Here is a 13,275-nt window from a genome sequence, read left to right as displayed (position 1 = left end):
CATGTCCTCTTTGTAAAGAAAAACATTTGTTTGGTATGAGAAATTTTCCAAGTAATGTGACTTTTCTGAGCTGTTGGCACATGTATTATTGGCAACTAAAGTGTTTTGCAACATAAATGTATAATCATTTCCACTATGTAAGCAATCTTAACGCGTATGATTCATTTGCTCCAAATGTCTGCATGAATTGGCTTGCCAATATATTGAAACAACATTCATCTGCAAAACCTGTGACATTTTACTTTCTGCACTTTTTTTATGTCTAACTTACCACCCTGGTAAGAAAAAGACATGTCAGCGTCTATATTTACATTAGGTGTAGTATGTTCAATATAGTTTTACCCTGATAAAACAAGTTATACCATGGAATTTGTTGTGCACTGTTATGGAAGACAGTGAGCAAAAGTAAGACTTATTAGGATATTTATTACAGACAGATGTGTACATTGGATGCAGAGACACTATGATTACTCCATTCAGGCATCACACACAGAGTGAAGCGCATCTGTCTCCACTGATTATGCTTAACAATGACATAATCCAAACAATTTCACCCAGAACCTCCACTGATCGCTGCAAGAACCAAGACCAACTACAGCTTTCCTAAGGAATGTGCTAAAACATATAAATAAACCCAAGCTCTAGAAAAACAAGTAGGTGATTGTTCAGTTAAATTATGGATGTATCATTGTGAGAGCAAATCAGGAGATGCTCTATGATTTATAGGGAATGCTTTCCACTCTCTTGACAGTAGGTAGCTTCAAAATCTCCCATTGAAGAAAAGTGCCGAGATACATTCTTCATCACTAAATACAAGAGCTATTTAATTATCAAAATATATAATTTGCATGATTAGATTTTGTTTTGGAATGAACAGTAAGCTGTTTTTGTCTCACACTATAATGGGTCTCAACATTTAAAATTGGAGTTAAATATGTCATGATTGCCTTTGCGGTCTTAAACCATTTAAAGCATAAATTAAAACACTCTTCAGTGCCCATTTCAATCCATTTAACGATTCAAATGCATTGCTACTTTAAGCCATGATGTTTATCAGATATTTAAATGGCAATGCATTCACAAAGTGCAGTATGTGCCCTATTTTGTGGACCTTTTAGAAATGATTCAATGGTCTTCAAAATAATAATAATGATTTCCACATGTATCACAAGCAATAACAGCTTAAAATTACTGAGAAAAAAAAAAACACATTCACACACTAAACTTAACCTTGACTTCTCCAGTAAGGAATAATTTGTCATCTTGTGTCTATGCTAAGATGATTAATTACTTTAAACTCTAAAGAAGCCTCAAAGCTTCTCTATTTGGTCTTGGCTGATGATTAAGACAGTCCACACAAAGCCAGATCTATTGCACTTTTCCAAAACCTGGGAACACAAAACTCTTTAAATATGGAAAATATCCAGTCACACTGCAAAAATTTTCATTTTTACCTATTTGAATAATTTGTGGTTAAATACACTGTTCTTTCAAATCAAGTTTTCATTAAAAGCATGACATTTTTTGGATAGTTTTGGAATAATAATGACCTATTAGTGTTCATTAGCTACCCATGATCATCTCTGTGGAAACATTAATGCCCACTAACAACAAACTTTAACAAGCACAGTTATTATGTTGATGAACTGCTTATCTAATGATTATCCATTACACTTAGGAGCAGACAGATTCACACACACTATCTTTACAACCCAAATGGAACGTAAGAGTCTGTATCATGGAATGAGCTGCTGATTGCACAGAGAAAGAGGGGGAAAAAAATACACATATAAGAGAAACAAAATAGTTGACCAGCATCTTAGTAGCGTGTCGTGTACCAGTCATTGTCGGTCATCTGCACCAGTTCGTTTACCACATCCAGCAGGTTTCGGCTATGTTTCTGCAGCAGACGTTGATTTAGTGCTCGGTCACCAAAGCCCATCTCTACCAGCACAGCCATCATGGCGTCATGAGAAGCTGCATCTTCTGGGAGCTACACGGACCAAAAAAAAGTTTTACTAATGTGGCACATGACTTGTGTCTCAAATATGAGTCTGACTTTGGATTATCACTGATCAATGGTATTTTTAAATTCTCACTTTTATGTGAAATAAAATGTGATGCTTTCTTTGTGTTTCGTTAATTTTGTTTATCATAGTTTGTTCAAAATCAGTCCTGCAGAACATGATTATTCATAAACTTTATCTATGGATAAAGTAAAACTAAAACAATTTAAAATATGAAAGTAATGAAATATACAATAGTAATATTTCTATTTCCTTTAAAAAGAGGACAGAAGAGATTTTTCAGCATCTTGCACCATTGCCACTGTCATCATAAAAATGCTGTGTGACGTTAAAAGAAGTTGAACTTGTTGAAAGGCCCATCAAACTCACCTTCTCAGACCCAGTCTGACCAGTGAAAAGAGCTTTATAGGCAGATGCTGCCACGGACAGGGCACCCTTCACCAATCCACCTGTGATGCTGTTGGCCCTGAGGAAAGACATGAATGCGAGCGATAGAATGAAAAGCACACAATGCAATGATTGACATGGGTGCACTTCCATGGCTTGCGAGACCGAACGAATAGTTGTGTGCTGTATAACTCACCTGAGCTCTTCTGTTTCAGACTTGGCAGATGCTAATGAGTTCTCAGGGTCAGGATGATTAGGCTCAGAATCTATATATATAAAAATATGCACATATATAATCATCAAAAAATGCATGAATTCTATGGCCTGTGGTGGATGATTACTTTAATATCCCAAGATGTTTCACTCACCTTTCTCCTTATCTCCTGGCTCCGTAGGATCACTCCCCTCCTGCTCCTCCGCTCCATTATCTGTCTGCTCTTGTGTCTCTGTGCTGAAGTCATTTCAAAATAATAAAGCTAAATTTTACACATCAATGACATTAAGCTATGAACTATCAAATGTGGTGTAAAAAATCTAGACAGAAATAAATAAGTGAAGGAAATTGTGCATATAGAGTTCAAGGGCAGGATATTGAGAGGGAACAAGCAACATCTGTGTGCTTCAAATGAAAACAAAAACTTGATCACATATACAATGTCACAAATTTAATAGAAGAAATAGTGCAGAATCGTAATAGTGTACATTTCACGTCATAACATTTCTTTGTTGAAAATCTAAAAAAAAATGTTTTTCCAGGTTTAATTAGTGAAGCACAGAAATGAACGTTTTATAGAAACACCAAACCCCCGAAATTAAAGTTTACATCTTGCTGAAAAACGGAACTGAAAATAAATTTTGTTCAATTAAATTTCAGTAACTAAAATTTTCATAGTGTCGTTCTCAGGTTAAATTAAACCAGTTATAGTAAAGTTCTTTGCAATGAGCTGCCCTCTATGTTTCAGCCGAACAAATTGTACATATTGCTACGTTAACATGCTTTATGGTCACAGTGATGTGTGTCCACACTGCTTGTGTGCTGCCCTCTATGTTTCATTGTTGTACCCGTTCATGTTTCTACCCGTTGTAGCTTATTCACATTGTGAGCACAAAATAGAAGCCGACATGGTCAAAATGCATCATCGGAGAAGTGCTAATTGAACATCAGTGTTTTGGGCAATGTTTACAACCTTTCAGACCTATTTACCAAATTTTTTGCTGTTTAGGTCAAATATTTTCTGTTGCCAAATTTCGGTGTGTCATTAGTTTAGTTTAAATGACCTCTGACTGAACACATGCCCCCTGTGTAAACTCACCAGGATTTGACTGAGGGCCGGGGTGCCACTACAATCACAGGGGTGAGCGGCACAGCATCCAGAGTCTGGGAGGCACAGAGCATGTCATTAGCATCCACGCTAACAGCAGCAGCAGCAGCAACGGAGCTCTGAAGCTCTGCGGTCTCCACTGATTCTAGTTTGTCTCCCTCTGCAGGCTCTTGTCCAGGCTGCGACAGGGCTGAGCTGTACATGGACTCTCCTAGTGGACGGCTGGTGTCAAAGCAATCAGGGAGGATGATGATGTAGTCTTCTGAAGATGCAGATGAAGTTCTGCTGCGAGTTTCCTTAGCTGCTTCTGTCGCCTTAACTTGCTCTTTCTTATCCACTTCCTCCTCTCCCTCCTCTACCAGATCTCCACCTGCAGGTTCCACCAGGATCTGCTCGATGTCAGACTCGTGACCCTCATCTGAACATAAGAAAAATCACTTTAATGACTATACAATTTACTGTGATTGGTAAGAAGTTGATTACTTGAATCATCTGATGATTACAAATACAATGTCTGACTATAAAGTGGTGGGAAATAAGTATTCTCAATGCCCTGTTACCTGTGCTAATGAGCTCTGTTGGAAGCGTCAGCAGGGAAGCAGCCATCTCAGCGGTCTCTGTCTGTGGTGAAGCAGAGCTGGAGATTCGTGTCGTCTCTACTTTCAGTGGGGCTGGAGTAGATATGAACAGGTTTCCTGTTTCTGGAACTTTTTCTGATTTCCTCTCACAAAGTGACACTGAACCTTGGGGGGCTGGGCGCACCACTTAAAATGGCAAAAATCAAACGTAAAAAAATCATTAAAAATGTCAAGGTAAATAATCGTATAACTTTCGCACAAAAACTGTTAAACAAACGTCTTATGCTCACCAAAGCTTCATATATTTGATCAAAAATACAGTAAAACAGTAATATTGTGAAATATTATTACTATTTAAAAATAACTGTTTTCTAAATTAATATATTTTAAAAATTGTATTTATTCCTTTGAATTTTCAGCATCATTACTCCAGTCTTAAGTATTGCATAATCCTTAAGACATAATTTTAATATGCTGATTTGGTATATTAAATGTAAATGTAGAAAAGAAAATGCCTACTAGACTTATTAAAAGTACTTTATGCCAGGTAACAATTAATATTTTCTACATTATTGGTTGTACAGAGTAACAAGTAAATGTGGTGTAATCACAGTCTGACTTCAAGTGAGCCGCGCAGAAAAGGACTGGTTTGCACCTATTATGAAAAGTACTGTAAATATTCCCAGCACAAACCTTTAGCTGGGAATCTCCCACACAGGGTCCCATGCTCTGCCACTTCAAGGGTGAGAGAGCGGATAACAGATGGACTGACAAACTGAGGCCCAATGATGCTCTCCTGTCCTTTCTCTTGTGCTGGGACTCCCTCTAACTCTGTCCCCTGAGCCACATCTGTGAATAAGACATCAGAGATAGTACAGAAATATAAACAGTTACGTAATAATCGACAGTAATATACAGACAAAAATGAAGAAGTGTTCTGCTGTAAAGTTTACCCAGGATGCTGCTGACTCCTTGGGCTTCTGTTTCTTCTTGGATCAGCCCCAATGTTGGCTTCTCCTGAAGAGGTCCATCATGGGGCAAAGGCGATATGCATGGAGTAATGTCTTTATACATTTACAGCCAAAAAGAGAGAGAGAGAAAATAAGAAAAGTTTTTATCCAATCTTTACCGTTCAGCATAAATAAGCATAATCGTTAAAAGCAATCAAAGGAACACATTAGATACTTATTCCAGTTTTAAAGTGACCTGCAGGAGTGTTGTTGGGCACGCTCTCCAGCTCCTGCACGATGTTGATGTCCAGCAGTTCAAAAGACAGTAAGTCCTAAGTAAAAGGCAAAAGAGAGTATGTGAAATTGGCAATGGAGTCAAAAGTTTCTTCATGAAACATAATGAGAGAATGAGAAACACAACAAATGTGATGGAATTACTGAATCATGCCGATAGCACATACCTGGGCTGTGAGTAAATCCACAGATGGAATGTAGAATTCCTGATCACACTCCTGGTTCACGGACAAAACTAGTTGGTCCCTTGAGGCCCGGCATTTCTCCTCCCTCTCAAGAGTGCGGGAAGACTTATCCTGAAAGGAACAAAGCGGGTGAAAATGGCTAGTTCTAGTTTCAGTTTTTTAGTTGTTATTTTAGTTTTAGTAATTTAATCATTTAATCATATTTCAATCATCAAGCCAAAGGGTTCAAGTTGTATGTAGTGGTATAACATATCATGTATCTCAAATTAATATTTGCCCGTTTTATATTTTAGTTAGTTTTGGAGTCATGAAAATGCATTTTAGTGCAGCTTTTGTGTTTCTTCTGTTTAGTTTGTTTTTAATTTCAGTTAACAAAAATGTTTTCATTTAGTTTTTGCAAACAATAATAACACTGATTTGACAAATTACATATTCCTTAGTACATTCGAATATCTGCACATTAGGCTTGCTACGACAGTCAGTGTTGGTGATACCGGAGTTCAGAAGCAACAGCGGTTGGATCACTTGCCCACCGCGGCACCACCCCCACAGTCGATTTGTTTGTTTTTTTGTAATAAAATCATTTAGTTCAGTTAGAGAACAGACACTACAGTTAAAAACTGAACGTTTCTGCTTAATAAATGCTGAGCTGAGCGAGAGTCGCAGCACAGATCAGCAGCAGGAGTCCGATTTAATTGATCACGAGATGATGGAGCAATATTTGGTGTCAAATCGAAATGTAGCATTTTACTTTAGCCTTCAAATAAGCGATTTTAAAAGTCCCCGCCGGTGATACCGGTGTTGTCAAATGTCTATTAACCGGTGGGAAAATATCCTCACTGTCACATCCCCACTGCACATATAAAGATTTCTGGGGTGGCTGAGGGTGTCTCCGAACCATTGTCTTACCTGAGGGGTGACACAGGGAGACACCAGCAGCCCATCAGCACAGATGGCTGTAGGTGCATGTGGATCCACAACGATGCTGCACCAAACACGCGGCCCAAACTGCTCTCCTCGGTGTGCCAGGCGCCAATGGGACGTGTAGGTGCCCTCCAATGTCGGAGCACAAAGAGCCACACTGACCACACCCACCTGACCTGGCTGTAGAGTGGGTACTGCGACCTCCCGCCATCTTTCGCCCGAGCCCACTGCCAGGTTTCCCCACATGAACTTCAACTGAGGTCGAAATGGGAAACAATATATGTTTATTTTTTTATGTTCATATTTTCTATTGTGTGTGTTTGTTGAGGACTAAGAATGTACCTTGGTCTCAGAGTCCCAGCATACTCTGCCACTGTTCTTCATTTTCCAGTATTTAATGAACTTGGTCCCAGGGCGCAGACGTGATCCATCGGGCAGGTTTTCATCCAGGAGTAGAGCTGTCATAGCTGGCACAGCTAGCGGGCATGGACGTTTAGGACGACTGCAACCAAGACAGTATAAATTAAATGCCATCTTATCATCAATAAACGCATTTTAAACTGATCTGATCAGTTCAGCCAATTAATATGGTGCGCTGTTTTTTCTTTGTGGGACTGACATAGTGGAACAGACATTTCAAAAAAACATTTATTTAATGTAAATACCTTTACTGTCACTTGTGATCAATTTAATGTATTCTTGCTAAATAAAAGTACTATTTTCTTTCCAAAGAAGTACTGACCCCAAACGAATAAAATAAAAATACTTTTTAATTTTTATATTATTTATTAATAAATTATTAAATGTAGTTAATTATTAATTAAAAAAACTTTCTGATATCAGTACAATAGATGCTATTATTCTCAAACACCACAAAATCATGTAATGCAGTTGAAATTTTAACATAAGACTAAAAATGGCAAACGCTGCCAAAACAGCATCAGTTCTCACATTTGGGACAAAGCATCATGGCAGAAATGATTCTTCCAAAAAAAAGTATAAACAATTGTATTCCGCAGAAAAAAAATAACAGCATAGGATTTCTAGGTGATCTATTCCTTCAATATGATCTTCCTCAGGTGGTAATGGGGCGCAAGCTCTTACTCGGGGCTGTTTGCCTGTGTGGCACGTGGCTGCAGCAGGACGGGTGAAGAGCTCCCTTCTCCAGCAGTGCTCCACTGCAGCCCTCTCCTCTCCATCCTCAGCTGCTTCCTGATCTCCTTCACCTCTGCCTTGAGCTGACGCTTCTCCGCTTTAAGACGCTGCTTCTCGGCCTTGCGAAAGCTCCGGTCACCCCTTCTGTAGAACCTTCAGAGAGAGAGCAACATATGTTCCAACTTAGTCCATTCTTAACTTTAACAGCAAGACATCCCAAACAGCAGAGGACAAAGGCCCACCTGCTGTGGTCTGGCGCTGGGGAGCCGTGCTCAGGAATAGACAGGGGAGTTCTGGCTCTCACAAGGTTGTGGCTTGGATCATGTGAGAAGCTACAAGGCTCACACAGAGTGCAGGAGGTACACACACTGTGCAGAAAGAATCCAAACACAATGAAACATACAAGGGGAAACGACAAAATGAAAGGCACCCATTAAACCAGGTATCCCGTTATAAATCATATCTCATATAATCATAATATGTGTGTTTGCCTTTGAAATGCACCACAGGAGCAAATATTTATCCAGACATCCACCTCACAGAGATCTCTCTAACCTGCATTGGTATCCGCCGCCTGCGGTCTGGCCCCGGCAGCTGCTGCAGGCTGGAGCTGAACTTGGGGCCCCAGGCAGAGTGGATGAGGTGACCTCAGGAACCTGAGCTTCTGGTCCCACTGGCTTATGGATGCAGCATTGTCCAGAGAACTCCCTACAAATCTTCTCTACTGCCTCCCTAACCACCTGGTCCTTAAACTGTGGCAGTGTAGAAAGAAAAATAGAGAAACAAATGTTTCCTTAGCAATATTGGGGTTTGCCTCCACTGCTAAAACGATCAGTATGAAACTTATATACTATGGCACAGGACAACATTTGTCCGTTCTTAAAGTTACAATAAAACAAAAGTAGCAATCTTTTCTTCTGTATTGCGACATACATCTGAGTGAAACAGATTATTGAAAAATAAAAAAGTATGGTGCGGACTTGGTTCTGTCTATTGGCTGTTGATTGGATGGAGGCAGATTTAAATATGAGTTTGCAGTTGATTGTAAGAAAAGGGGCAGCATTTATGTGGACAAAATGACTGGAGAAGTCCAGCATACATCACTAGACAGAAGTATGACTTTCAACAGAAGATTAAGAGTTATTTCAATTTAATTCAAAATTGATAAAATTATAGACGCATTGATGAATCATTAACAATAACAACAATAGACAACAGTTGAATTTTCATTTCATGCCTACTTTAAAGTCTTGTTTCTCATACCTTTTCCATGTATGAAGTGAACCAAGCTGGAGGTGTCTTATCCTCTGCTTTCCCACCTTTGAGTTCATTTACAATTACCTTTAAAACAACGGCAGGATATTAAAATAGAATATGTGGCATGCAAGTAATTAACTTACAATAGTGGAAATTATGGCGATCATCAATCTGGACACTGTTAACAGATGCATATCACATTTCATGCAGATAGAATTCAGTTACATTATTTGGTTTTAGCATCAGAACATGATTTTTTTATATAATATAGATTATTTATAATATTATTAAGCACCATTCTTAATAAACTGCAGTGTAGAATTTGATACAACAACAGTGGCTAAGTCTGTGATTGTGCAAAACCATTGGGTTATAAAATCTTACCAATCCTTCATCTGGGACTGCTGCCTGAACTTTGCGACTCACCACTTGTGCCAAAGTAGGGCAGTGCTGAGGAGGCCTGAATCCCTTCTTTGGTTCTCCAACAGTACCAGGTTTCACCTGGCCCAAGCCCACCCCTGACCCTGGTGGGGGGCCCGGCCCTGGAACTGTGGCTCTAGTGCCCCTCGTCTCATACACATTCATTTGTAATCTGTTCCCCTGTCGTGCTGCACTCTACAATTGCAAATAATAACAACAACAACAGTGTAACAATGTGATGCATTTCTATTTGGACATTTGTTGACTGCAAAACAATGAGTTTAATACACTCTACAATAACACTTTAAACACTCTATGTAACCTCTAGTACTTCTATTGTAATCAAACTAAATTCAAAATTTGATGTCAGTTTAATGTTGTACTGTACATCTTATTTATTTTAGTGTATTTAAAGCTGCAGTCTGTAACTTTTTTGGGTTAAAAATTATCCAAAATAAATTTTTGAGCAAGTACATAACCAGCCAGTGTTCAAAACTATCTGCTTGCCTTAGCTTGAATCAAAACGGTAAGCTTGTAATAATGTTTTTAATTCCAGTGGTACTGGTGGATTTCCACAGGAAATTTGAGCATGTCTTTGCGTCATTATGTCACATCTGTACACATAAAGAAGGTGTCTCGGCTAATAGGCTATATTGTGTGTGAGGATGTTGGAGGTGGAAATTTATAGCCTTTTCTCACAGCACTTGATATAATTAAACGTATTAATTTGACGCCGGATCCAGAAAGGTTCAAATGACAATCACCGGTGACAACGGGAGATTCACCAGTTGTAAAATGAGCGGCTACAGAAAAAAAGAGACTGCAGCCGGGCCCATACGAAAACAAGGATAATATCGGAAGGGCATTAAATGTAGTCACGCAATGCTGATGTTGTTAACATTAACAATTTGAGAACAAAGTATAATTTGCACGATTTGACGTGATTTGATATTTAATCAGCACGATTTACTGCAATGCTTTTTTCCCCTTAGTTGGTCAGAACAAAAGTGGATGTTACTAACTTGTTCTAATGATATTTTCCGGTGAAAATTCTTATGTTGGTCATACTTTCAAAAGTTAGAATCTGTGATTCCGAATGACAGGATCCACAACCGGCACGGTGACTGACAGCCGCACATTCTCATCAAAACATTGGATTCATCCGGGCAGTGCCGTGCCGAGGCACAACCCACGTGAAGTCGATAATTCCGCAAATAACTGCAATTGCAAATTTCGAACAGAGATGACGACAAAGAGGAAAAACTACGGACTGCAGCTTTAAGCATTTTAATTAGATTTGTTTTCATATATTCAAATTTAAATAATTTTAAATCTTATTGTGGTCCCTCTGAAAGGCTGGTCTAAATAGGTTTTATGCACGCGCACGCACACACACACAGAAAACATTAAAGAATCATCATTTATTTACCTTCAGGGCTTCTTCATATTCCACTGAAAAGAGAAAAATAGTTCCAGTCAGTGTCTGTGTATGTACCTCTTCTCTGTAATTTAAATTTAATGTATAATTATACACAGATTAAGACCATTTACTTACATTGGCTGTTGATTGACACCTAAAATAAACAGTTACATTCACAATTATGATAGAAATATTAACTGATAAAATTGTCAATTCATTATGATGTGTCAAATGTATTCTTTGACAAAAGTAAAGTTATTAACATTGACATGCATGCAATATCCCAAATCTGTCCTTCTTCACTCTCACCTCTTCATTTTCCTCATCAAAATATGTCAGTTGTAAATTACACAGGCCAAAGGACCTCTTCACCTGAAAAGGGAAAGATATCAAGTCAACACAAGACCAGGGGCATGTACCATGATGGTAGTTGAACAAACTCAGTCTGGCTTTTAGTAATGCTTATTTAGAATAATACATTTATATGATTTAGATATTATGTAATTATTATACCCTTAATCGATCACACATGTACAATTTTACGTCATCAATTATTATTACGCAGAGTTTAAATGAATAAATATATAAAGGTAATATAAATACGCTTTAGAATCAATAGATGAAGCTATAAAATGACTACATGTGAGCTTAAATGTTAAACTCTCTCTATAGCTTTATCAACTGTATGAACTAACTTACTGTAACAACTTTTACTTGCACTGATATACAGTAGCGAGAATATTCTTTTATTTGTCCTCTTTCATAGACAGCTATTTTCTTCTTGCTGTGTAAATTTGTTTAAATTCTTAATATTTTAATACTTTTATTTAATAAGTGAATTGCGCTGCTTCTCTCGTGAGAAATTAATTTCAATGAGTTTTGAACGAATTAGCATGATTGTATAAAAGGATACAAGGGGGAGAAAGACATTAATTTGGAGTAGAAACAGATGGAGTGACTTTATCGAATTCGACATGTGGCACTTTGCTCACAGCTGATTGGTCCAAGTTCGTTTTGCAACCTCTTACCTGGAACATCACCTGCCCCAGACCAGGTTAGCCTGGAGCATAAGTTACTATGGTGATGAACACTGCTAAAAGCCAAACCACTTTTCATGGTGCCAGGGTTGGCGCAAACTAAACTGAAACATACCTGGCTAGCCACCTAAACTGGCTTCATGGTATAGGCCCCAGCTTTGTAATTTAAAAATAAAGTAGGCTATATGTCGTGTTTGATTAGATTTTTCTCAGCTATAGGATTCTGCAGGCAAATATTTTTGAACAACGACCGTTACCCACGACAAGGCTATAACCGAACTCTCATCCGGGAACCCTGGCTTTTTTTACACAGCAAGCTAGTTTTCCTGTCTCTTCGCGATCTCCACACAAGTAGGCTAATTATTTAATTTCAACTCAACTCAGTATGTATGAATACTAATGTACTAAGTAGCCTTGTAAGAAGGGGCAACTAACAGTCGTATTGAAAACCCCTTCAGTGTGATATAGATACCCCGAATGCCCTGTCGAGGCGTAGACTGTAGCTAACGTTACACGAAACTGACAGGGTTACACAGTGGTTTCAAATAGACAAGCAAATAAAATTAGTTTGAAACAGTCAGCAGTCAATATCTGTTTCAAAACCTACTGAGCAACATCTGGACAGCTTTTTAGGTATCTACGCCGCTATCATGCTGTCTAGTAAGGGAGCTTAGTAGGTTTTGAGATTGTCAGTGAATCAACAACTTTAGCACTACCCAAGAGATGGGATACAGACGTGGCGCGTTACATTTCCTCACAGTGTGGCAAACCCCTTTGTAATTATGGTCTAATTGATGAAAGATCTGCGCACGTCAGATATAATGTACTTTATTACATATAAATATGGCTGCTGTTCAATTCGTGGGCTTTCGGCAAAATGGTCGCTTGGCCCATTCTTTCTATATGATTAAGCGCTAATCTAAGCAGCAAACGGAGTAACGAATGTCACGACAGATATCAACTCTAATCGCATGATCCAGGCATCGGATGACGTCGGGGTGAAAGGCTTTGCGGCATCAAGGTGAGTGATCAGACTGACATCACCTCATCATCCTTACCATGGCCTCCATAGACTCCCAACTCTTCGTCTCTGAGCCAGACAGCAAGAAACTCTTCGCATTCCCTCGGAAATTCACCTTCAGATTGATATAGAAGTCCATGGCGCAAGTAGGCCTACTATTTAAGGCGTTGCATAGGTGAAATCAGAAAAGCTTTGATGAGTTGCTGTGCCCTGGCTCTAGATTTCTCTGATCAAAATGGTCCTTTCTGTTTACATCAGCGACGTAAACACGCCCACTGCATCAGCTGACAGGAAAATC

The 13,275-nt window shown here is 38.8% G+C and overlaps 1 protein-coding gene across 4 annotated transcripts; it reads right to left on the bottom strand.

Moving 5' to 3' along the window:
* Nucleotides 1-406: 406 nt before the first annotated feature.
* nbr1b (NBR1 autophagy cargo receptor b) lies at nucleotides 407-13,275 on the bottom strand. Of its 4 annotated transcripts, none has more exons than XM_077212796.1 (21): nucleotides 13,015-13,241; nucleotides 11,229-11,291; nucleotides 11,055-11,073; nucleotides 10,929-10,951; nucleotides 9,464-9,694; nucleotides 9,086-9,163; nucleotides 8,378-8,574; nucleotides 8,065-8,190; nucleotides 7,772-7,975; nucleotides 7,010-7,169; nucleotides 6,653-6,922; nucleotides 5,726-5,854; nucleotides 5,521-5,596; nucleotides 5,268-5,378; nucleotides 5,008-5,163; nucleotides 4,297-4,500; nucleotides 3,728-4,154; nucleotides 2,783-2,865; nucleotides 2,611-2,680; nucleotides 2,397-2,493; nucleotides 407-1,993 (listed from the first exon to the last, which is right to left on the bottom strand). In XM_077212796.1, the coding sequence occupies exons 1-21, from the start codon at nucleotides 13,114-13,116 to the stop codon at nucleotides 1,820-1,822; spliced, it is 3,000 nt and encodes a 999-aa protein (XP_077068911.1). In that variant the 5' UTR covers nucleotides 13,117-13,241; the 3' UTR covers nucleotides 407-1,819. The 4 variants fall into 4 exon arrangements, with proteins under 4 accessions (XP_077068911.1, XP_077068912.1, XP_077068913.1 ...); XM_077212797.1 differs by having other exon boundaries at nucleotides 9,506-9,694; XM_077212798.1 differs by lacking the exon at nucleotides 11,055-11,073 and having other exon boundaries at nucleotides 11,223-11,291; nucleotides 13,015-13,275.

The sequence above is a fragment of the Siphateles boraxobius genome, unplaced genomic scaffold (assembly GCF_051911475.1).
Source record: "Siphateles boraxobius isolate OS27281-9 unplaced genomic scaffold, OSU_SipBor_1 66, whole genome shotgun sequence".
Taxonomy (NCBI): Eukaryota; Metazoa; Chordata; class Actinopteri; order Cypriniformes; family Leuciscidae; genus Siphateles; species Siphateles boraxobius.
The sequence above is the reverse complement of the archived record's forward strand: the minus strand, read 5'-3'. Positions and strand labels throughout refer to the sequence as shown.